This window comes from Chelonoidis abingdonii, chromosome 10, assembly GCF_003597395.2.
Source record: "Chelonoidis abingdonii isolate Lonesome George chromosome 10, CheloAbing_2.0, whole genome shotgun sequence".
Lineage (NCBI taxonomy): Eukaryota > Metazoa > Chordata > Testudines > Testudinidae > Chelonoidis > Chelonoidis abingdonii.
The window spans coordinates 62,275,901-62,301,469 of NC_133778.1; the positions used below are offsets into that span (position 1 = coordinate 62,275,901).

Here is a 25,569-nt window from a genome sequence, read left to right on the forward strand (position 1 = left end):
TCTAGCAGTGAAGTCATGTAGCTTACCCTGGAGGAAGAGAGCCCCAAGCCGAGCGGGCTCCGCCTCTCCTAGAGCCTAGTGCAGAGCTGGGGGCACCGCACCGAGCCTGTGGGTCCCTGACACCTACTGTACTTGCGCCAGAGATGAAGGTCGAGCAGCCTTGCACCGCGCTGCCATTGAGCCACGCTTCCGCGCAGTGCAGCGACATGAGACTTAGACCCTACAGTGGCAACTCCACCCTAGGCAGGCTGCCCGCTCCCGGCAGAGGCTCTGTCCCTGGCAGTGGCGCCCGGAACCAGGCACACGTTAGGCGCCGGGCTTACCGCTGACAGGGCCGGGGCCTCCCGCAGGGGAGACAACGCCACGCTCCAGCGCAAGGCACTGAAATTTGGCCCGCTGGCCACAACGGAGCGGCAGCTGGGACAAACCTGATCGGTTCCCGTTTAAGTTATGTGAAAAACTGCGGCCGGCCGCTAGGTGCCGCTTGTCGCCGGCTCAGCTCACAAGCCTGGAATCACAGAAACGACAGACTGGAAGGGACCTCGGGCCTCTTAAAGCGATTAGCAACCGAAGAAAGGGGCCGCCACCATTGCGCATGCGCAGCCGCTGCTGCCTGCGGCGCTCAGACACATTCCCCAGCCCAGTCTGGCTATTGTTTCACTGTCCCTTAATTTGCCGTCCGCCGACTCGCAACCTTCCCCTTTAAATACCACCTCCCCGGTATCCGTCGAGTTTGGCGCGAAAATTTTGCCGGGGAACATTCGGAAGAGGCGGGGCGCAGGCAGAGGCGGCCGCTAATTGGTCGGTGGTGGTGCCCGCTAGCCACGTGGGCTGTGTCCAAAGCGCGCGAGTTGCTCCTGGACCGGTGGTGGTGAGACGGTTGAGCGCGAGCCATGGATTTAGCGGCCGGGGATGTGGGGGTCGCGCACCAGCAGCTCCGCGATGAGGTGGCGGAGAAGTGCCAGAAGCTGTTCCAGGACTTCCTGGAGGAGTAAGTGCCCCCGGGCAACGGCAGCTGTGCGCCCCCCGCCGCCGGCGGGACGTTGTCACGGGGCGGGGGCAGCAGGACCCTTACGCTGCACTGGCTGCGCTCCCGCCTCTACGCGCGGCTGTTGCTCTCTGCCCCCCTTGGCGGAGGATGCTCCCTGCAGGGGGCGGGGGAGGGGCGCACCTTGCGGCTGCTCTGAGGTGCCCGACTCGGCTTCGGGAGAGGCACCTTCCTTACTCGGCAGCCTCCTCAGCCATGTCTCCACGGGAGCTGGGCGGTGGCCCGGAGGCCTCCCCAGCGCCTGGAGCTCGGTCTATTAAAACCACGGACGCTGCTGGGTGGAGGAGACCTGGGTCAGTGCGACTGCTTGATGGGGGCTGAAGTCTCTCAGCACCTCCCTGCACTGATGCTGTCTCTCCTAGTTACAATCATACACAGCTGAGCTTGTTTGCAGCTGGTTGGCGTCCATTATGTTTGACCTGAGGGGGAGGGTGTCTTCCCCCTGGTTTACGTCTGTTCGAGCATTCTCTTGTTAAAGTATAATCCCAGATGGTTTACAAATTAATAAATTGTTTGACCCTTATGAGATTTCTTTGTACCTTACTCACTTGTGCTTTGCTTTGTGCATTTTGGATAGCTGTGCACAGAAGATGCTAATACTTGACAGAAATCAGCCTTTATTTTGTACCCTTGGTTGCTTGTACAATCATGCACATGTGACCTACAAAGGTTACTGTTAGCAAGACTGTCAACTCATTTTGGCCTAGATTTGAACTGTGTTTAAATTTGGTGCTTCATTATATCTCATTGTCATGAATAGTGAGTCTTTTCTAAGGCTCATGAGAGAGAATGTGGGTCTCCCTTGGGTTATTTGAATTTTCCCAGGCAGAGCTTTTCTTCCAAATCATTGACAGGAATATTTGTTCAATAGCTGTTAATGAAGCTTTATACAGTGTGGTCAAAGGTTCCGTTATCTCTTGGTTGCTTAAGTTTCATTTTTCATATTTGAAGTTCAGAGTAGCCCTCCAGGGGTCTTCAATCAAAAACTAAGGCTGTCACATGGTGCTATTTCTAATATAATCTGTAACAATCATAAAGAAATAAAACACATTTTACCTGTGCAGGTCGTTGTTAAACTATAAATAAAATGCTGTCTGGGGAACCAGGTATGTGAAATACAGATCCAGTTGTATTAATTCATGTTGAATTCGCCATTTGTGGATCAGTGGACCAAGGGGCAGGAGGAAACTTATATTTGGCAGTGACATTTGCAAGTGCTAGTGTTATATGGCTTTTTCTCCTACCCCCTTTACATGGGCATTGAAGAATTGTATTCAGTTGCTGTTTGGTATACAGTACTGCAAAACTTTTTCCCTGAAATGCTGTCCCTTTCAGATTCCAGAACAGTGATGGGGAAGTCAAATACTTGCATGATGCTGAAGAGCTAATCCGCCCAGAGAGGAACACACTAATTGTGAGCTTTGTGGATTTGGAGCAGTTCAATCAGCAGCTCTCTACCACTGTCCAGGAGGAGTTCTACAGGTAAGGCTCACCTGAGAACTGGGCAACGTGACCTGGATATTAGAGTTAAAAACATTTCCCTCCATTACATCGGAACTTTCTGCTGACTGGCCGGATTACTAGCTGTGCCCACTTCATGTGCTGTGTTCAGAACTATCACCAAACATGAAGCAAATAGGCAATTGCATTTGTGCTGTGAGGAAAAGTGGATGGACAATATGGAAATACTAAATGAATTCACCCATCGTAGTACTTGCTACTTTGAAAATACTTTATTGAGCCAGTTGCTATTTTCTAGTTTCAACATCTGTTTCAGGCTAAGCTTGACCCAGAAGAGTTAGGGCTTGTCTACACTGGCACTTTACAGCGCTGCAACTTTCTTGCTCGGGGGTGTGAAAAAACACCCCCCAAGCGCTGCAATTTTCAGCGCTTTAAAGTGCCAGTGTAGACGGTGCACCATCGATGTTAGCTGTGCTCCCAGCGCTGGTAGCTATTCCTCTCGTGGAGATGGGATTTTTTTATAGTGCTGGGAGAGCGCTCTCTTGCCCTTAATAGTGAAATAAGCTTAATACTCAACACTCTCTTCTTCAGAATGAAGAGCAAAACTGTGATATCCCACAGTATTTCATATCTGACATATTTATACTTGCTTACGTGTGTCCTGAAATACTATAAGCCAAAACTTACAAATGGAGGCCTTTAGCTGGGTGTGAAGGGGAAAGAGTTATGTGTAACTTCTGTAAAATGTGAAATTCTTTCCTGTATTTCAGAGTTTATCCTTATCTGTGTCGAGCAGTGAAGACTTTTGCCAGAGACCATGGAAATGTTCCTCCAAACAAAGACTTTTATGTTGCATTCCAAGATCTACCTACCAGACACAAGTAAGATAGATAGAGAGATATTTTAATAGTTGAAACACATTGAGCTGGACTAAGCAGACTTAGGATAAAGAAGACTACAGTAAACACATGACACAGCAATGAAACTTTGAATAAATTAATAGATTCCAAAGCCAGAAAGGGACCACTGTGATTATCTAGTAGTCTGACCTCTTGTGTAACAGAGGCCAAATAATTTAGCCAAAATAATTCTTAGAGCATATCTTTTAGAAAAAATCTAGTCTTCCACAGAAATATTTTCCAAGCCCTCTGTCGCTTGTAAGTAGACAAGCATTCTGTGACTTGTCTATTTTAAAATCAGTTTAAAACATGTTTTTTTCAAAACACAACTTTGATGCATTTGTAATGCTGACTTAAACTTTAGAAATCATCCAAACTATGTTCTTTATCACTGATAATTTTAGAAACACAGAGTAAATGAGCAAGTTTCATTAATGCTAAGCATGATATCGGCAGTAACATGTCTGTTGTAGAATTATGTTGGTGTGGTACTGAATGCTCTTAACGACCCCAGTTAAGTAAAGCACTTAAGCATGTGTTTAGATTCCATTGTATTACTTAGAACTTAAGCACATATTTATCTTAAGTGCTTAAGTATTTTGCTGAAATGGGGCATAAAACTGTGGAATGGCAGGACACCTCGGATCTGAATGGCTATTAATTTGATATTTTTTACAGAATTCGAGAGTTGACATCAGCCAGAATTGGCTCATTGATGCGTATTAGTGGACAGGTGGTACGAACCCATCCAGTTCATCCAGAGCTTGTAAGTGGAACCTTCCTGTGTCTAGACTGTCAGACAGTGATAAAAGATGTGGAGCAGCAATTTAAATATACGCAGCCAAACATCTGCAGAAACCCAGTCTGTGCCAATAGAAGGAGATTCTTACTGGACACAAACAAATCAAGATTTGTTGACTTTCAAAAGGTATTTCCATGGCTTCCCTAGAACTTTGTTGGGTGTATGTGTTAATGTCTCCATATTTAGAAAGTACTACTGCCACTGGTTCACATTTAATCTTGATTATATGGAGTCAGATATTTTGCAGTGCTAACACAAGGCACTTGAATTTATAAGTGGCTGTTTTCTGTCTCCAGAAGATGTATTTTTGAAGTTGCAGATGAGACTTAAGCAAATTTCAGACTTGAGATGCTTTATTCGTCTATAAATAAAACACACACATTTTAAGGCAGGAGAGCATCAATGCTAGCTTCCCATAATAAGCAAGGTAAAATTGTTCTATACAAATACTATGCCAACTGTTTTTTCTATCCATCTAAAATAGAGTTTAACAGTTATTAACTTTGGTTATGACTGAATTATATTAATATGGAGTGGTTCAGATGAGCAAAGCCAGCCCATTTTATCAGGCTTTTAAAAAACAGTAGCCTTCATCTCTTTTTATGCTGAAACACTTTTTTTTTTAAACATGGTTTAATGAGAATGCTATTTTGAATTTCAAATTTATTTTGTTATTAGAGTATGTAAACATTGACGATTTTTTTTGAAAAATAAAACATTGGATTTTTTTAAATTTTTTTTGGTTTAGTTTTTTTTTTAAGAAAAAAATTTAATATCGGAATTTAATATAAAATATGTTAAGACCTACATTTATAATCTCTCAAAACATTTTAAATGAAAAATAAATATACTGTTTAATTACATTCCAGCTCCTGTCCTAATGCCGTTTGACACAAATCATGAAGAAAAAATTATATAATAAGCAATATATAATTCACTGTTTTCTAACATACTAAAAATGCACATTAATAAGAATCTGAAAATATTAAGCTTTATAATTGCTTAAATCATTGTATATTGTTATAACGTACATGCCTAGAAAACAAAAAGATGTACCAAATCTAGTGTAAATGCTCTGTTTAGTTGTAAATCAACATGATTTTTTAATGATTATATTAACCAGTGTGAATATTTTCTTTCTTTAGAAAATAACTGAAGTACAAGGGGAAAAATTGATTAAAATCTACTTGGCAATTTAAATTGCCTTGATTTTAAATTAATCCACCCTGCTTTTTTACAATCTTTACTGTGTAGATAGGGCCTAAATTAACTTATGCATTCCTTTTGAGGAAGGGAAAAAAATTAGCTCTTTAAGTCTGTCACTGCAGGGCATTTTCCCCAGTCCTCAAATTAGTTTTCTGACTTCTTTGCACCCTATCCAATTTTTCCAGCATCCTTAATCCACTGCTCCAGTAGGACATTTTAAATAGTCACCTTTTTTTATTTAAAGGGAAGTAGCATGATTTTGTTATGACTGAAGCTTCCAGAGGCCAAATGCCATTTCCCCACATGTTAGATATAAAAAGTTTAGAAATACTTTTAAATTGCTAAAAATTTAACTTGTCAGTTTCAGCAGAGCATTTAATATTCTCTTCCTCTTTAGGTTCGCATTCAGGAGACGCAGGCTGAACTGCCTCGAGGAAGCATTCCTCGCAGTGTGGAAGTGATCTTGCGTGCTGAAGCGGTAGAGTCAGCCCAGGCTGGTGACAAGTGTGACTTCACAGGATCGCTGATTGTTGTACCCGATGTAGCTCAGCTATCCACCCCAGGTACACTGCTGTCTGTAAATGGCGACTTAAGCTGTCGTGTGTGCATACTTGAAACAAAACTTAAGACTCTTGTTCATATGGCAGGTGTGCGTGCAGAAACTGGTTCCCGTGTCAGTGGTACAGAGGGTTATGAAACTGAAGGAATCCGAGGACTTCGTGCTCTGGGAGTCAGAGATTTGTCCTATAAACTAGTCTTCTTAGCATGTTATGTTGCTCCAACAAATCCTCGGGTAAGTATTTCAAGAAATAGACTTGACTTAAAGATCTGACTTGAAGAGAGTGGTGGGTTTTTTGCCTGTCCTAGGGAGTGAAGCTTCAGTTTATATCTGTTTATGATTTTTCCCTGGATCTGATGTGTTGCAATTGTTATATTGCTACATAAACCAAGATGGAAGAGGAAAGTCTCTCTTCCCATGTTCTTACTGTGACAGGGTCTGTCAAATCTTTTCTGCCCCCTGCTAGAGACATCAGTGCCCTGACACTTCCTTCCCAAGGAAAACCACTCAGTTTAAGCAAACCAACAAGATAGTTCTCCAGAAGCCTAGGACAGTCAAAAGGAAATACTGACCAATCAAAAACCAGCAGGCTGTTTAAGAAGGTTGCCTGCTTTTGATTAGGGGCAGAGCTGAGTGAGACTGGGACAGAGGAAGAACTCCTCAAGGATAAGCCAGAACTCAGGTTCACATCAGGGGCCTTGCCCTAAGCGCTGCAACTTAACATGTACATTTTAAGGTTGCCTTTTTTTCCTCTTTGTATAAAGGTACAGACAACCGAAACCTGAGTAGTTGTTGTTTGTTTTATTATTTGTTGTTGTTTAGAGACTGATGTCAAGTTTGCAACAAAGGCTGCCCTGTGGCAAGCGGCAGCCAAGCCTTGCAGACTCTGGCAGGGACCACATGCAGTACCATGCTTGGGCCTGAAGGGGTTACTAGAGAGCAGCCCTGCCTCCCACACGTATACTTCAGAGGTGTAACTATCTGGCCTACTGTAGAGTTTAAAAATAAGAAGGTAGTAAATGACTAGTCTCCTATCCAGTCATACATCTTTCCCGTCTCTTCCCGCATCTCGATCTCCTGGGTGTCTTAAGGTCATCTTAAATATGACATGAACAATACCAAGCTCCTGATCTTGAAATTGTGGATCTTTGGGTGCTCCCACAGTACAAATGAACTAAAAACAATTTTTAAAACTATCTGTGGCTAAGTTTTTTAACATAATTTGCATAATTTCAGTAGCAACTTGACATCTGCATAGATGTGTATTTGAATCCTTCCTAAATTTCCTGGAAACAGAAGTATACTTACTCTAGTATTAGTGATATGCTTTCCATTTGCAATTAATTTCAATAGAGAATTAAAAGTACAGTTTTAGCACAGACTCTTTAACCCCTTTCACTACTGAATTCTCTTTTGCTATGGGCAAAATGCTGCATGTGGCTCCATTGCCTTGGGAGTGAAGGGGCTCAGTGGTATTACTGGAAAAGAAAAGGGTGTTCCAAATGTACTTTTTCCATGGAAATCAAAAAGCAAATTCCTCAATTTTTTTATTTCCGTGTTAAACAAACCCATATGCTTCTGTACAGATCCCAGCAGGCTACACTGAACAGAAATCTTATTTGTGTTTTCCATGCTAAACTTGTGTGATTTCAAGCCTGTAGTTTTCATTCCTCTCCCCGCCCCCCACCCCAGCACTGCCATACTTTGAATTTGTATCGTTACCTCACTCTTACTTTCTTATTTGTATTTAGTTTGGAGGGAAAGAGCTCCGAGATGAGGAACAGACTGCAGAGAGCATTAAAAACCAGATGTCTGTAAAGGAATGGGAAAAGGTGTTTGAAATGAGCCAGGATAAAAACCTTTACCACAATCTCTGTACCAGCCTCTTCCCTACTGTACATGGTAAGAGTCCAGCTGTTATGGCAGGGTGAGCAGATTGCATTCTTAATACTATCTGCTACTGCTATTCAGTCATGTGTTGGGACGGGTTGAAGACATGTAACTAATATCTCAAATCCTCCTGTCTAGTTTTTATATTGCTCTATAAAAGGTTGGGTTTTTATTTAATATTTTGGAATGAAATGCAATCAGAACAGTAATTTCCGTTACAAGGGTGACCTGTTCATTTCTAGTTGTTCAGTAAACCCTACAGCCTGGCAGTTAGATGCAAACTTTGTCTGGTATAGACACTCAAAAACATCCAAGGGATAGGACTTCACATATCTCTGTTCTGAATGGCGTGTATGAAATACTGTTCAGACAATAGCTGCAATTTGATAATATTTTGACACTAGCTCAGAATAATTGCCTGTGAACTCACTTAGGTCCCCCTGTTCTGTCCAAAGATTTGGGGCTGCTATAGTGCCAAGGAAATCAACTTCATTGTAATTTGCTCTACCTTAAAATTGCATCGCGCATATAAGTGCTGTTTCCAGTCCATGTTGTTGAAATGCATGAGATTTGAAACTTCCATTGGGCTGAATTTTTATCTACACAAAGTGTAACATCCCAAAGCTGCTTTATGGGCCATCACTGGAACTTCTTTTTATGGGGCAGGTAATGATGAAGTGAAACGAGGGATTCTACTGATGCTGTTTGGAGGAGTTCCTAAGACAACTGCAGAAGGCACTTCATTGCGTGGGGACATCAATGTTTGCATTGTTGGAGATCCAAGTACAGCCAAGAGTCAGTTTCTCAAGTAAGCATATTTTTAAAATCCAGCACTTAAATGTTGCCATTTCTAACCAGAGCTAGGAGTGTTAGAAGGAGAGAGAAAGTTGTAAAGCACTTAACGAATATGGGAAGGCAATGCATTTGCCTCCTAAGCTAGTACTTTGATATGTGTATTCAATAACTTAAAGGAGCAGTGTCAAGTAGTTAAGAGTTAATCTTGTAAGGCTTAAAATATTTCTTCAGGTTTTACTGTATCCCAGAGACTTAAAAAAAAATCTTTGAGTCAAGCCATACTTGAGGTGTATCTGTACAGCGTATTTGTTCAGCCTTACCTCAGGTAAAGAGGAATAAGTTATTTGAGCACCTGTTTCCAGAACCATGCAAACACCACTGAATATTTTTTGACATACAGAAGCAAACAACAAACTCTGTTGGCTACACCGTAAGAACAATGTGGTGGTGGTGACATTAGATGCCAAAAATGGACTAGTGCTTGACAAATATGGTAACAAGTGTTGCTTTTGACAGAATTTGAGTAATAAATGCAGTATATATTTATACCCCTTTACAGCAGAAATAATAGTACCATGCTTCATATTACCCATTTTTGGAAAATAAACAAGTAAATTTATTATATTGTTTAATATTTGGTAAATTAAAACATCATATATGACATAATGCATTATTTTTATGGAGTTTCCACTCACAGCGTAGTCTAGAGGAACGAGCATAGACTTTGGAATAGGAAGAATTAAATTCTAATTCCAGTTCTGTACTGACTTGTGATGAGGCCTTTGACCAGTTGTTAAACATATCTGTGTTTTCCCTCCACCTGTAAGATCTTTATACTTTACTTCTGAGGTCCAGTAGGTTTTTTAGAGGCTTAATGTTTGCATAGCACTCGGAACATGTTGGGAAAGTAACTGAAATACTTTGATGGATTGTTTTTAGTACGGAACAGCCTATCCTAAATTTATCAATTATGGAGGGACAGTCTACACTCACTGCTATATTTGCTTTCCACAAGCTACTCTTAGTATAACCTTTTTGAGAGATGTACCCGAATATTTAGATGCCAATATCTAAACTGTATTGTTACATTTTTTATTAGCCTAAATTTGGGGTATTGCAGATTATGTACTATCTCAGGGAACAGCAACCTTCCGCATCCTCAGGTTCAGCTGATCGCAGCTTCCATTGGCCGCAGCTTGCCGCTCCAGGCCAATGGGGGTGGCGGGAAGCGGCGGCCAGCATATCCCTCGGCCTGATAGAGTGGTAGAAGGCATCACTGTGTAAAAGTTCTTGTATCTGCACCTTCTGCAACATTTCTAATAAAAGTGGATAGTTAGTGCAGACTAATTGGTACCTCTCTCCAATAGACATGTGGAGGAGTTCAGTCCCCGTGCTGTGTACACCAGCGGGAAAGCCTCCAGTGCTGCTGGTCTAACAGCTGCTGTAGTGAAAGATGAGGAGTCTCATGAATTTGTCATTGAAGCAGGAGCCCTGATGTTGGCAGATAATGTAAGTCCACTAACTAAAATCTGAAGCAGCATTTAAGAGTAGTAGGGTTCCAGTATTCCCTGTGTTGTTTTGATTCAATATATACAATTTTGCAAAAGTTTTTTGTATTTTTTTGAGCTAGCTGCTGTTGAAGATGGATGATCTTATTTCTTTACTCTTGTTTTAGGGAGTTTGTTGCATTGATGAATTTGACAAAATGGATATACGAGATCAAGTTGCCATTCATGAAGCAATGGAGCAACAGACTATATCCATAACAAAAGCAGGAGTTAAGGTAACTTGCACCATTCTTTGCAGAGTTTGCATGTGTATCTGTGTATTTGTAACATATATGTTTAAATACAGGTTACTTAACCTTTTTGAGCCTCACTTTCCCCATCTGTAAAACTAAGAAACCTACCTTGAATGCACTGAGCCTTATATAATAATTCAAAAGTGCCTGCTGCAGTATTTCAGATACTACTATCTTAACTGTTAAAATGATGACCTTTTAATGTGAACTGTATATCAGGGCAAAGTACTAGTTAGCCAAAACTCTTTCGTGGCATCATTTCTACTGCTTTTGTTGTGCTGCTGCTGTCAGCAGAGATTCCTTCTAAATCAGTGGGCATAATGCAAAGTATGTGGCTGCATTAGCAAACAGATGCTTAAATTCTATACCTACCAGTTGGAAGAAAAGCCAAAACTTGTTGCGTTTCCTTAGTAAGTGACACTGACAAGTGACATATTAAGGCTTTGGTAATTTTTTTTCTTTCATTGTCAGGCTACTCTGAATGCCAGGACCTCCATTTTGGCTGCAGCAAACCCAGTTGGTGGGCGTTATGACAGATCAAAATCTCTGAAACAGAACATAAATCTGTCGGCTCCCATCATGTCCAGATTTGATCTCTTCTTCATTCTTGTGGATGAATGTAATGAGGTAAGTACAGGGGCAGGAGCTGTCAGAGCCTTTTCTTTTCTTTTCTCTCTCTCTCTCTCTCTGCATTCTACAGAATTACAGGGTTGGAAATACAAATCTACTGTACAGATTATGCTGATTTCTAGTAGTTTGATTTAACTTGTGCTTTGGCTGGTCGCTGAAGCTGTGACTGCTGCCGATAGTCAACATGGTATTTGCTTTGGTGTGCTGAGACCACAGTTTACCATATTGTCTGTGTTTTCTTGTACTCCACTGTCAGTCTGTCTCTCCATCTTTTATATGTTGTCTTAGATAGCCTTGTACCCCATAGAATTTGCAGTCTTTTTTGCTTTTTGTACCCTGTCTAGTACAATGGGGTTCCTATCAGTGACTGTGGCTCTGAGCCTTTATGATAATACAGATAATGAGATGTAGAAAGCATTGCCTTTCTCTGTTCCCTTCCCTCAGATTGACTCTCTAACAGGCATTGAGTTGATGGAATACACAGAAAGTAGTCTGAGATGAAGGAAAAGAGAATTTAGAATTCCCTCACTGTCGAGTTCCAGATTCTACCACTTGTTTGACTAAGATGATACTATTCATAAAGTAAAGTTCCAAGAAGTCATTTAGGTTTTTTACTACCTCTTCCATCTCTTTAAAACTTCTAATGTTCTAGTGGTATGCCGTGGCATAGAGTTTTGATAGTTTTGCTTCTGGAAAAAGTAGCTCTGATATCAAGGGCACAAATGAGGGAGCAGGAAATGAAGGAACAATGTCCTTGTTGTGTGTTTAAGTTGATGATGGCTTCACTGCTATATGAAAATGATCTAACAAAGCAATGACTTCTTAGGTTACTGATTACGCCATTGCCAGGCGCATAGTGGATCTGCATTCCAGAATAGAAGAATCTGTTGATCGCGTGTATTCACTAGATGATATTAGAAGGTACCTGCTATTTGCAAGACAGTTTAAACCAAAGGTAACTTTACTGTTTATATTTTATCTTAGAATACAGAAAGGTCTAAGGAAGTGAAGTATCAGAGGAGTAGCCGTGTTAGTCTGGATCTGTAAAAACAGCAAAGAATCCAGTGGCACCTTCATCTGATGAAGTGGGTATTCGCCCATGGAAGCTCTTGCTCCAATACGTTTGTTAGTCTATAAGGTGCCACAGGACTCTTTGCTGCTTTTAAGGAAGTGAAGTTACTACTCTGCTTAATGCTTTCTTTGTGCAGGTAGAAAGTAAATCAGTGAACTGATCCTACAGTATAGCAGTTAATTAAGCTGTGGCATGGAAGCTTGGAATATTTTGGATCCACTTGCTCTCCTTATAAATGCCAGAACCCCTGACAGCACAGTTGAGATTGGGTTTAAAAACTTGAGCTGAGTGTCTGTCAGTACCAAAAGCAAATGAAGAGCTTCATCATGTTTAATTCATATCTCTGGGTGTGGGAGAATAATCATTTCCTCAACAGTATCTGGTAATCTATAGTGCAGTGACTTGTTGCTTAATCAAGCAACTGAATTTAAAACCTTTGTTTTGAAAGGTTACTGCACATAGAAAAATGTAAATTTTGAACATAACTGAAGCAAATTCTTTGTTTATCCAAATTACAACTTAAAAATGGCTTTTAGAAATATGCAGTGGAACTTTCAGAAGTTCCACTAATGGAGGCAGTATGCTTAAACCAGTTCATTCTGAACAAATGTACCATCTTATTTCAATCAGATTTCTAAAGAGTCAGAGGACTTCATAGTTGAGCAGTATAAACGATTACGTCAACGAGATGGCTCTGGAGTTACGAAGTCATCCTGGAGAATCACAGTACGACAACTGGAGAGCATGATTCGACTGTCTGAAGCTATGGCCCGAATGCACTGTTGTGATGAGGTAACACTTAGCTTTTTAAAAAAAAAAAAAATTAAACAGCTACATAAAGGCAATTAGCATTTTGGTCTTGAAACTTGACAGTGATACTCTGAATTTGCTTTTTCCTGGCCATTTTCTTCCCCCATCTTAAAATAAGGTGTCTGATTCACACAGTACTTAGTTGTATGGCATGTCAGCTCCTTTCATGTTGCTGCCTTGTTCTCCCATATTTAAACAATCTCCTAGATGTTGTTGGGGGGGAGGAGAGGGAGGTATACTGTGGCTCACATTTTCAAAGTTAAGATATATGTGATCTGCCCGATTGGATATTAATTCATGTGCTCGACAATATTAATTTAAATGTTCACTACTCATCAAAACATGTAAGGCAGGAGAAAGATAATATTATGAAGATCTACACAGTCTACTGAGATACAGCTCCATTGGCATTGTGATTGAGTGGGCTTGGGAGATGCTGCCACTCTCTTCCACCCCCAATCAAGAAGGAGCCAAGCAGAACCCAGCAGGGCATCTAAGCCTCACTGACGCATTGCCAAGTATAAGGAGCCCAGCAAAGCCTATGGGTGTATTTGAACTTAGTGAGGGGGAGCCAAGACCGGGGAACCCAGAAGACGTGCCTGATCGTATTTATGCAGTTGTTCAGATCTACTGAATGTGGTTTCTTGTATGGATGGGATTTGGAAAACTTCACTACCTTTTTTCATAATCTAATCCCAGTTTAAAAACCCATCTGCTTCAGTGAATATAGGATTAACATGATTTTACTGATTACTGTTTGAATTTGACACACTTTGCTCTAAACTGATACGATATCCAAAAAATATCTGCTAGTTATGTTCTAAAGATGCTTGTCAGGTCAGAGTTTGGCTAAGTTTAGTTTTAAAAACTTTGCAGTCTGTGGTTGGGTAATGAAGATGATTCTAGTTAGTTTCTTTCTGGTTCCAAGGGGACACACTTCAATTATAAACATTCTTGAATACTGTTGCCAGTCAAACCTCACACCATTGTGTTGTTTTGTTGGAAACCTGAAAGTGAAACAAGCGAGTTTAAATTTTTTTCATTTTTCAAGTACTGTGCAAAAAACTCACTAGTGAATAGTAAAAGTGTCACTTTCTAAGAAAATGTTAGGATTATCTGTAATTTAGGTAATGTTGCTTGTTGTGTTAAGGATTGATGTCCTATCAAAAGTCATTGAGATCTTATAAAAATGTCATTGTGGGACTCTATGTTCTCTGTGTGGGCTCAGTTTGAACAAAATCTTTTTTCTAATTGCCAGCCTGAAAACTCACCATCAGCAGGCTATTTATTCCTCAGTAATCCTATGCAAATTTTCTGAAAGTCACAAGCTGTCAGAGGGCATAGTTTTAAAAAGAACCAACCTTGGTTGTCAGCCAAGGGTGAGTTTTTGTGGCTGGCAAAAAAAAAAAAAAATATTCTACTTTTGATGTAGGATTAGTAAGATGTGACTATGGAGACTCTGCAATGCCATTCTTTTTGCGATTCTACCCTGAGAAGTGACTATCTGAAGTACAATTCTTAGGTTCTGAACACATGAATATGTTTTGGAAATCTCTCCTAGGTTCATCCAAAACATGTGAAGGAAGCATTCAGGTTATTAAACAAATCTATCATCAGAGTTGAGACTCCAGATGTCAATTTAGACCAAGATGACGAACAGCAAATGGAGGATCAGGAGGCTGAAGATGGAGTCAATGGTAAGTCACTTGCTGACAGTTTCTGGCTTTGCTTGTGAATGGGAGGGGGGACCTTCCAATGTTTAGTGCTTAATTGTTTGACAGAGTGCATCTGTTCTTTTGTTTCCTGCTTCAACCTCTGTCCCTACTTTCTCATGCTCCAGGGCTTGAGTAGGGGATTGTACTTAATTCTAGCACTGTCTTGCTGTGATCTTAGGAAAGTCAGATTGCTTCAGCTTCCCGATCAGCATAACGATGCTAATTACCTGAAATTTAAACTTTATTCATAAAAATTGTTGATACAGGCGGTGCAGATGCTCCGGCAGGTGTCAATGGCCTTGTGAATGGGATCAGTGACCACTCTGAGGATACAAACAAAGATGCAGCCCCCAAGGCTTCCCTGAAACTTGGCTTCTCTGAATACCGCCGAATCTCTAACCTCATTGTGCTGCACCTCAGGAAAGCAGAAGAAGGTAAGAATTAATTTAAAAACTGTAAAGTGAATGGGCTTACATCATCACAGATGCTCTTTGGTTATATTGTAGTGCAGGGCTACAATTCTGATCTGGCATTTGTCAGCAACAACATAGCTGGTTCGTGTAACAAACTTAGTTTGGGTCCAATTCCACATTCGCAGCATTGGCCCATTGCCATTAAGATCAATGAAGACATAATGCCAAATTCAGTATCATTTCCGCATGACTTTAATTTTAAGACTGCCGAATGAAAGGGCTTCCCCAGTGACCTCAATGCTCTTTATAAGAAAGATTGAATCAATACTAGAAAATTACAAACAGTTTATCAATGTGGTATGTATTATGTGTTGACGCATATTTCATGAGACTGCAGAACAAATTATTTGCCAGGACTAACATTTGAGTGATCAGATTGATACACAAAATAAAAGCAGAAGTTCAAAGCAGACCCATTCACTGAGGATATCATCGCAACTGGCAAAGAACTGGTCTCAGTAGTAAAGGAGGAAAAACAGCAATAAAGGCAGAAACTCATTGAGAATATGGACATGACCCACAGCAGAAAGAAAGCATATCCACCCAAGGAAGGCAAAGCAACATCTCCTAGAAAATGGTAGGCCACTGAACAAACAACCTAAGATGCAGCTTAAGTGGCAAGAAGAGCAGGAGACTTTTTTGTATACTGAATTAACCTCCAGAATTAACGCCCTTAAGAATGGCAAAGTTGCTGGCCTAGTCAGTGTTCATACTGAACAAATCAAACCATTTGGACCAGCAATAAAGAACTGGTTAATTAAGTTGCTCAGATACATACAAAGTATCCAAGATCTGGCAGCAAGCATGTGTTGAGGCACTCCTGAAGCTGCGGAAGGACACAGTGGAGCTGAAGAACTTGCAGACCTATATCACTACTGTGTCATCTCCACAAACTGTAAGAGCATCTCATCCTACACTGCCTATCACAACTTGTTGAAAAGGACCTAATCCTAGAGCAAACTGGGTTCCGCCCAGGCAAGTCATGAACCTGTCAAGTGCTGAACATCACTAGATACATTGAAGATGGCTTTGAAAATGATATAGTAACAGAGTCAACAAACACAGCACCTACCACAAGCATATGACACAGTAAATCACTGAAGGCTCCTCACTAAAATATACATCATGAAAGGTCACCAGCTTGTACAACTGATAGTGTCTACTAGAGAACCGATGTTTTTACTTCAAATAACACAGGAAGTGGAGCTTATGGTGGCAACAGAAAAACTGCCTACCAAAAGGGAGCATACTCTCCTCAATACTTCTCAGCCTCTATGTGAATGATCAACTCAGAGCTGGTGCTTGGCGTAAGCAGACTGAGCAATTGCTTAGGGCCCGAGCAGCTCAAGGACTATTAGCTTTTTATTATATGTTGTGTGGGGCAAAAATGCATCTGCTTAAGACCCTCAATGGGCTAGTACCACCTCTGGATCAACTGGCAAAAGAAGTTTTATGTTGCTGATGACCTAGGTGTGTCTGTCCAAGCCATGGCTCTTGCCCAGATCAAAGCTACACGAACATCAGCACCGTCAGGGCTCTGTCTGTCACACCGAGAATCAAGTGCATGCCAGCACAGCCAAAATGCAAGTCCTTCTCTTCCATTTTTGGAATTGTGAGGCCAATAGACAACTCAGCATCATCGGGAATGGGATATCACTTGCCCACTGCTGGGATCCTGTCTACTGTGGAGTGTCATCAGGCCGCATTCTCTCCTTCAAGGCACAGGTGGAGAAGACAATAAAAGACAAAATTATCACCTAGAGCAATATGCTCAGAAAATTTGCTAATTGCGGGGATCCCCATTTTGAATCCTAAGAGCCACTGCACTTCGCTCCTCGCTATCTGAGAGCCGGATACGTATGTCCGGTGTGGAAAAGATCGGCTTACACAAAGCAGCTGGAACCTGTACTGATTGACAGCTGCCGCAGGTGTCTAAAACCAACAGACATGAACAAGCTTTTGTGTGCTTGCTGGAGTTGCTCCGCCAGATATCAGGAGAGTGGTCACAAGCAACATTGAATGATTATGACAGGTTGAAGATACCAGACGTCCACCACATGGTGACACGTGGCCTCCCTAGCAACAACAGAACTGCTTAAAAAATCAGCAACAGCTACGCAACTAGAAACATAACGCACACTGTTCAAAATACTCAGCAAAGATGTCAAAATACACATTGATGTTGCCAAACGCCTTCCTGCAGGTACCGAGAGAGATTGATAGACCCGGAGATGTTTAAATAGCCTCCAAGCAAGAGCTGGAAGGTCAATATGCAGAAGTGAGGCTATGCTAATAACTCAGACACTTGTGACTCGGATGAAACACACACCATCTGTTGGTCTGCCAGCTTTTGGAGGAATCATGGAAGATCTCACCAGGGCTACAGACCAAGCCATATTATGTGCCCAATGCTGCAGAAACCTATGATTGTGGTGTAAAGACACAAGAAGAATATCCTCTCGGACCATACAACCCATTCAGAAACCAAGTTCACACAAATCCCATGAGGAAACTTTTCTTAGATTAGACTTTGGGTTCATTAGCACCCAGTCAGCTAAACCAAAGAATGTTGGTTTGAAAGTTGGGAGAAGGGCTGCATGGTTTGTCTTAATGAATTGGGTTGGGGGCCCTTTTTCACAACACCGTCGATCCACAATATGTCAGCTGAAATGAAGTCACTGCCAGGGTGAAACATGGCAACTGTTTGACAATAATATAGCAATCCTACAGAAAAAATTAAGATTGGAAGTAAAGATTGCAATATCCAGTTAAAGCTGCAAAAGTGGTTTAGGTAGACACAATGTGCAGTTATTACAAAAAGACACTAGTGTCTTCCTCTTTGGACAGAACAATAATGCTTTACTTGGAGGAAACCTAGACAGCGCTGCTTGCGACTGCTTCTTACCTTTTTGAATCTTCTGCCTGGTGTTTTTTCCAGACCGCGTATTTAAGTTTGTGAGCTGCATGGATGGATAGAAATGAGAGCTTCAATTCTCAGTCTAAATGTGACTCCAATGTGATTGTGACATGTCATCTGTCATCAGACACCTCATTTCCTGGGAAATTAAAACTCCTTGATACAGATAATCTGACAGGTTTATTTTGGGCTTCTCTTTTCAACATTGTAAATGTTATACTAAGTCTTCTCTTTGACAGTTTGATTATTATCCTCCTGCTGCTGTATGTTTATGCAATCTGGGGATTGGCATTGTAACTAGAATAATCTAGGTTTCTTTTTTCCTTGCAGAAGAGGATGATTCCTCATTCAAGAAGAGTGATCTTATTAATTGGTACTTAAAGGAAATTGAATCAGAAATAGAGTCTGAAGAAGAGCTTATAAATAGAAAGAAGATCATAGAGAGAGTCATTCATCGACTTACACACTATGTATGTATGCAGTTTTGTGGATATTTAAAAGGGTTTTTAGCTTATAAATGTTTTTTGGATGCATTTGACAAGTTTGGAACATACAGTATGTCTGTGTGCAGGCACCAATAACTGGTGCTGTATAAATACCTAGATATCTTTCTGTTAAAACTCCGGTCATGGAAGGAATGTCGGAATTACAGGCTGGAAAAGTGGGGAGTGGATGTGAGTGAGCTTCAGGCGTTACATACTTTCCTTTTCCAAGTATTAGTAGATTTCCTTTGTCCTGCTGAATTGCAAACAAGAAGTGGTTAATAGCAGGCTGTGATACTCCCTGAAGCTTTTCATGGACTCCAGTTTCTAGGGTTGCTATTTTTCTTGCAGTGACTTGCAGGCATTCAGTAAATAACATGAGCCTCCCAAAGAATGGAACTTTCCCCTTTCTTTTGCCCATATAGCTGAAATATTCTTGTGATCAGGGAACCGGGGCAGGCCACACTGAGATTGCAGTTTGCTCTAACCAAGCAAAGAATGGGGCTGATAATCCCCCAAACTGGTGGTTATTCTGATACTTAGATTTACCAAGCCAGCAACAAAATAGCTTCCCCAATACCTTACTGGTTTACCCAGAAGTACAGTTGTCTTAAAGCAACCCAATCTTGAGCTCCTACTCAGACAGCCAAGTCAAATACAGGATTACTGAAAATCTTATTCATCATATAAAAACTTGTACCAATCCCAAAGGACCAGACACATTACCCACCAGGTCAATGAGTATTTCAGATCTTAACAAGAATTGGCTATAAATGTGTCTTTGGGTAACTAAACTAAAGTTTATTAAAAAAGGAGAGAATGAGCATTGGTTAAAGATCATTATACATACAGACATAAATAGAGTCCTTAGGTCAATTTCATAGTAGAGATGGTGAGCTTTAGAGTTGCAAAGAGTTTTCAGAATTAGTTTCATAGGTCAGAGTCCAGTGTCCAATATCGGGGTGACCCACTCTGGAGCTGGGGACCTCAGTCTTATGACTCAAACATCCTCTTATAAAGCTTAAACAGATCTGAGATAACAGGATCAGGGGCCAAGAGCTCTTCTTATAGTGCTCTGGCAGGCCATCAATAACCTCTTGACAGCAGGCATTCCTTGGGTGAAGAACAGTGGCTTTAAAGTAACCTATTTCCTATGTATACAGAGGTAACTAGTTGCATTCATCAGCATAAGGTAGTTATCCATTAAACATCTGAGAAACAGTTTACTACAAACTTCAGTGAGAAATCTAGTCAATTATGTTCTTACACCCAAGTTCTATCTACATGTTAATATTTCCCTTTTGATCTCTGAATCAATAGATATAGTAACAGCATGGGTTTGCATTTCAAAGCTCTAGTCTGTGGCTGTGTTAGCTATTTATAAGGAATAGCCCTATTTACCATTTATATACTCTTCTAATATGTCTTTTTAAAGGTTAAATTTAGGTCATTTAACTTGCTAGTTGCTTTCTGGCTCAATGTCAGAGTCCTCACTCCTGAGTTTAGGTCTCTGTCACTGTGGCGAAACTCGCTCTCTGGACATTTAGATTCTCTCTATCTTTTCTCTCTGTATTAAAATGACAGCTGCCAGAGGGAAGCTGAGAAATCAGTTTTAATCAAAAGCCTAACTAGAAAGTACTCTTTGGTCTATACTTGGCAAGAAATGCTGCTTCTCCATATGACAATGTTTGGGGCAGGCAAGTCTACTACTTAAAACAGTGTACAAATGTTGCTAAATTGGCTTGCTGTGTAAATTCTACAGTGCCAAGAGTTACTGTTTTTAGGGTTTATCTACCTTGGGAGGGTACCTATTCCTGACTAAATAGATTAAAGCTAATTTGGCATAAGGCACTCATTCTGGCATAGAGGAACGTAACCTCCTTGCAGCTCAAGTGCCACCCAGCTCAGTCTCCAGCAAGAAATAGGTTGGCTGTTCAGTATCTATGTCATTGGCAATCTTATTGTGCCAACTGAAGTTTTCGGTGACTATGTGATTGTCAACCATGTAGGGGCATTCAATTTGTTGGTCTTCCATGCTAATAATATATCTGTACCAAGAAAGCTGTCAAAACTGAACCAGGGCTGATGAAGGTAGTTGCTGGGTTTGGCTATGAATATCCTCATAGCTGATTTTGTCCTGCCACTTGATATGGAGCAACTGACCAAGACTATGAGAAAAGACAACATCGGTCCAGTGCTCTTCAGCCTTCCTTAGTCTCTGTTCCTAGTTTCACTGCCATACAAAAGAGTTGGTATAACTGTAGGTCTGTAGATAACACCGCTTTGTAGAGACCTTGTTGTCACAATGTCTCCATAGAGGCCGTTTAAGGGCCTGGAATATGGCAGCAACTGCTGCATGAGCATCCACATCTTGTGAGTAACTTCCATGTGGTCTGTGATGCTTCCTGAGAATTTGACAGTTGCCATCTACTCCAATATTGTGACTAGGCAGGTTAGTACTGAGCTAGTTGTAGTCAGGAGCTGGAGGCTGATCATGGCCAGGGACTTGGTTTTGTCCATATTAATAACAAGGCCAGTGCATGTTGCTTTGTGCCCAACCAGATCAGCCATCCTGTGCAGCGATTCACCAAACCGACCCAACAAAGCAATGTCATCAGCATATTCAGGGTTTTGAAAACAAAATGGTATTCATCCTAATGTCACCAACAGCTGCCTTTTCATGAGCTGAACATGCCCGGAGGGTATTTATACAGCAGCTGACCACCTTCAACAACCTGGTCAATTATCCTTGTAGCTGAAATGGAAGAGTCATCTGCTCCACATCCTTTCTGTAGTGGGGGGCCCAAAACTGGACTCAATACCCCAGCTTGGGTAAGCCTATCCACATTGGTTTTAATCTAGATATCACGTCTTAAAAATAGTGAAGATGTGATGGCACAGGCTTCAGTGTCTTATTGACACCCAAGTGGTTCATCAGCAGAATTGGAACCCTTAATTTTTCCACCCTGACAGCCATTTCAGCTAATGGAATAACTGATAACAAGAATAGGTTGTCATCTTCTGCGTGGAGCAGCATTAGAAAGGGATGAGACACACACTTTGCCAGTGGCTTTCACAGTGATTTGCCAGCGCCAAAGAAATGGTGAGACTCTGGAATCTTGGGTTTTGTTCCAGGCTCTGGAGGGAAGTATGCTCTAGTCAACACAGACTCTACTGCCCCATTCCCTCTAACCTGTCCAGTATATTCGTCACTCCTGATTCCTTGTACCAGTTCTGTTCTTCCCATTTACCCAGTCTCAGGCCTAGTCTCTCTTGCCTACCCAGTCCCGGTTCTCCTCTGACTCATCAGATCTGTCTCCCCGAACTCCAGGCTCCTCAAGGATACCAGCTCAGTTTTCTCTCACCTTATCTTCCAGCCCACCCCTAGTCCCACCAGGCTCCTTGTTGTGATTTGCTCCTTTCCCTGTTCCAGGTCTGGTTCTTGTCTCCTCTGCATTTGAGTCAGTTCACTTTTTCCTCCATACTGCCTGAGCACCAGGAATGGGGGCACTGAATTTACAGGAAAGGCAGGCTCCTTGCCCTCAGTTCCACTGCCTGGCTCCACCTCCTCTTGGAGCAGCCATTACAGGAAAAGTTCTATTTTGACCCTGTGGCCCCAGACCAGATGGAGCATGCTCAGTTGCTCTGTGAGGATGGCGCACGTGCAGTCTGGGCACATGTATGAGCTGTCCTCAGCAGATGGAAACTTTGGAGATTTTAGCTGCTAAAATCTAAGTCTTTACTGAGCATGTATGAACTGTGAATTTATCTCCCCACCTCCACCCCCAAAAATTATAATTTGGTCAAATTTGGGCAGATTTTCCCAGGGACAGCAAATCACACATCCCTAGCACCCAAATTTCAAGTCCCTACGCCAAAGTATGAGGACACAAGAACTGTTCAAAGAAAAGGTTGACAAAATGGTTTTACATTGTTTTATTAATCTATTTTGCCCCTTAATCTCATTCTTGGGAGTAGTTGAACCATTTTGGCTGAAATTTTCAAAATAAAAATTCATCTGAGACATACAGGCATGGAAAATTTCAGCTTAAATGGCTAAGGCTTGGTAGTGTTTTAAACAATTTAAAACATTCCTGTTAGGGAAAGTGTTGAGCAACTTTTAATAATAGGTGGTGCTATCTGCCCCGCCTGTAAGAAGGGTCAGCTGTTGTAAGAGGCAAAAAACAGGGAAAAACTACCAAAGAAGAGAGCCTGTGGAATCTTTCTCTGCAGGGAAGAATTGAAGCAGACAGCATGTGCAATGGAAGAGTGGGGAGAGATGGGGATAATGAAGTCTGGATAGCATGAGGACTAGGTGAAATAAGGATGGGCGTGCAGGATTAAAGGGGTAAAAGTAGCAGTGAACCACATCCTTGGGAGGAAGGCTGATCTGGTTGTTAGAGTACTAGGCTGTGGGAGACTTGGATTTAATTCACTGCTCCACCATAGTCATCTCTGGCTCTTGGCAAGTTGCCTAGACCCAGATCCCCCAAAAGTATTTAGGCATCAGACGCCTATTGAAATCTGTGTCTCAGTTACTCCATCTGTACTTGGATATCATAGCAATGGGGGTGCCATATAAGTACTTAGGATAGAAACATGCGAAAGGGTGGTGAGGGAAAAGATGAAATAAAGTGCAAAAGGAGATGACTTTTCTTTAAAAAAGAACAAACACTTATTGTATTAGAATTATATTTGAAAAATAACTGTGTTCAATATTAAGCCTTTGTGTGAGTAAGGATTTTTGTGTCTGTTTCAGGACCACATTCTAATAGAACTCACCAAGACTGGACTAAAAGGCTCCACAGAAGGAGAGAGCTTTGATGAAGACCCATACCTGGTAGTTAACCCCAACTATCAGCTGGAAGACTAGGGGTTGTAACATACCATAGTAGGACTTAATTTGTTAATTGCATGTTGGAAATGCATTCTTTGTACATTGTTGCAATACTCACTGAATAGCTAAATTCTTGAATTTGTATGAACACTTTATTTTAGTGTGGAGCAGTACTCTTAGTAATACATGATTATTCATAGATATTCAGCATTCCTGGAACGTGGTTTTATATAAGTGATAAATTTATATAATGTTTCTGTGGGGTTTTTTTTGTTTTAATGGTCCTCTTCCAAACAAGGCAAGGTAAGGCAACATGAAATCTTCAGCATGGAGCAATCCAGATGCTTTTTTAACAGTGGACAAATTTGGACCATTCTTCTCTAGTATCTGTTAGTGAGATTTTATGATGTAGATTTTTACAATTCTGTTTTTCCTATTAAATAAATAAAAATTTGTTAAATGTTTGAGTGTCTTAGGGGATGGCTTTGTTCTGAGGCTGGGTGCTCTTTCACTTACGAACTTTCCTCTTACTCTGCAAGCTGAAAATAATATAAATACTTGTATTTCAGACAAGTGCTTGCCTTCACTGTCTAGCTGATGCTATTTGTAGAGGGTTTCTTTAAACCTTCCGATATCAGGTAATTAGAAAATCTGACTCACTTTATTTTAAGATACACTTTTTTTGTTGCATGTTTTTAAAGTAAAACAGTCAAAACAGAGACAGGTCCAAAATATGATGATGGCTGATGAGGGCAGATAGTCTTGTCTTTGGTATACTTCCTGGTTTGTGAACTGGCAGAAAAATGCAGCCACACGACAAATGTGGATTCTTAGGGTGTGGACTTTGGTGAATTAGTAACTAGATTTTTAACCTTCAGTCCTTCAATCAAATCTTAGGTTATTTTGCAGGTGAAGTTGTGCAATGAGAACTTCCTGACATTATGCTAAAAAAGGGAAAGAAAATCACAAATGTGAGTAACTGGTAATTTTTACTCTTCTTGTTTAGCTTTGTCTTCAAGAGAAGTAAAGATACAGTCACAATGAGCCAGACAGTGTAGAGACCTAAAGACCTCTTGTGGGTGATTTTTTTTTTAAAAAAAAAAAAAAAAAAAAAAAAAGGGTTTAGTGTATTCTTTTTGAGTGATTGTCCACACAGATTCCATTCTTGGTGTGTGTGTGTGGGGCCCACGCTGTATGTGAAACTGTTTTCTTTTGAATAGCAATGGCCATTAGGGCTGTGCTCATGTCCTAGGCCTGTGGTCCTCAACCTTTCCAGACTGCTGTAGAAGTCTGATTTTTGTCTTGCATACCCCCAAGTTTCATCTCACTTAACTACTTGCTTCTAAAATCAGACATTAAAATCCAAAAGTGTCACTGCACACTGTTACTGAAAAAATGCTTATGGTCTCATTTTTGCCATATAGTTATAAAACAAATGAATTGGCATATAACTATTGTACTTAGATTTCAGTGTATATAGTATATAGAGCAGTATAAACAAATCATTGTATGAAATTTTAGTTTGTACTGACTTCACTAGTGCTTTTTATGTAGTCTGGTGTAAAATTAGGCAAATATCTAGATGAATTGATGTACCCCCTGGAAGACTTCTTAAGTACCCCCAGAGGTAAATGTACCTACCTCTGATTGAGAATCACTGTCTTAGGCCCTAGCAACCACCCATAATTGAGGGCATAAGGGGTAGGGGGGCCTCAACTTGCCACCCCATGGCTGCAAGGCAGAATTCTGTGGTGTCCACATGTCTCCACCTGCAGAGATACTTAGTTAGACCTGTTGTTGTTGAGGTGGGGTCTTTTTTTTAGTTTATATAGACAAGTTTAATTTACACATTTGTGTAAAAAATAAAAAAGCAAAGTAAAAATAAAAGTAAGTTTCAGTGAGATTCAGGGCATTGGTCGGATTCTTGCCCTCCTGCCCCAGGGCCAGACCCCTCCCCCCTACACCATACATAGGCCTAAAGTGGCTGATGGCAAATCTCCGTAGAGCCTGTCAATGATAGCCACTTGAGGTGCTTCCTGTGCTTAGGAGAGGAGCACATGTCTGAACACTGGTCCTTGCACAGGACGTTTTCAAAGCACACTCTAGAGGCTTGAGAAGGCAGATTGAAGCTACATCTTCTGGAGGTATCTCTGCAGACATTTACAGATCCTG

The 25,569-nt window shown here is 41.1% G+C and overlaps 1 protein-coding gene across 1 annotated transcript; it reads left to right on the forward strand.

The window, feature by feature from the left end:
* The first annotated feature begins 599 nt into the window (after positions 1 to 599).
* Positions 600 to 23,860, forward strand: MCM6 (minichromosome maintenance complex component 6). Its single transcript, XM_032782239.2, has 17 exons — positions 600 to 991; positions 2,384 to 2,530; positions 3,280 to 3,390; positions 4,087 to 4,336; positions 5,814 to 5,979; positions 6,064 to 6,209; positions 7,727 to 7,877; positions 8,532 to 8,673; positions 10,028 to 10,169; positions 10,336 to 10,443; positions 10,933 to 11,088; positions 11,918 to 12,046; positions 12,794 to 12,955; positions 14,535 to 14,670; positions 14,955 to 15,122; positions 18,409 to 18,548; positions 23,320 to 23,860. Exons 1-17 carry the CDS (start codon positions 894 to 896, stop codon positions 23,431 to 23,433), a joined length of 2,466 nt encoding a protein of 821 aa, XP_032638130.1. The 5' UTR covers positions 600 to 893; the 3' UTR covers positions 23,434 to 23,860.
* The last annotated feature ends 1,709 nt before the right edge of the window (positions 23,861 to 25,569 follow it).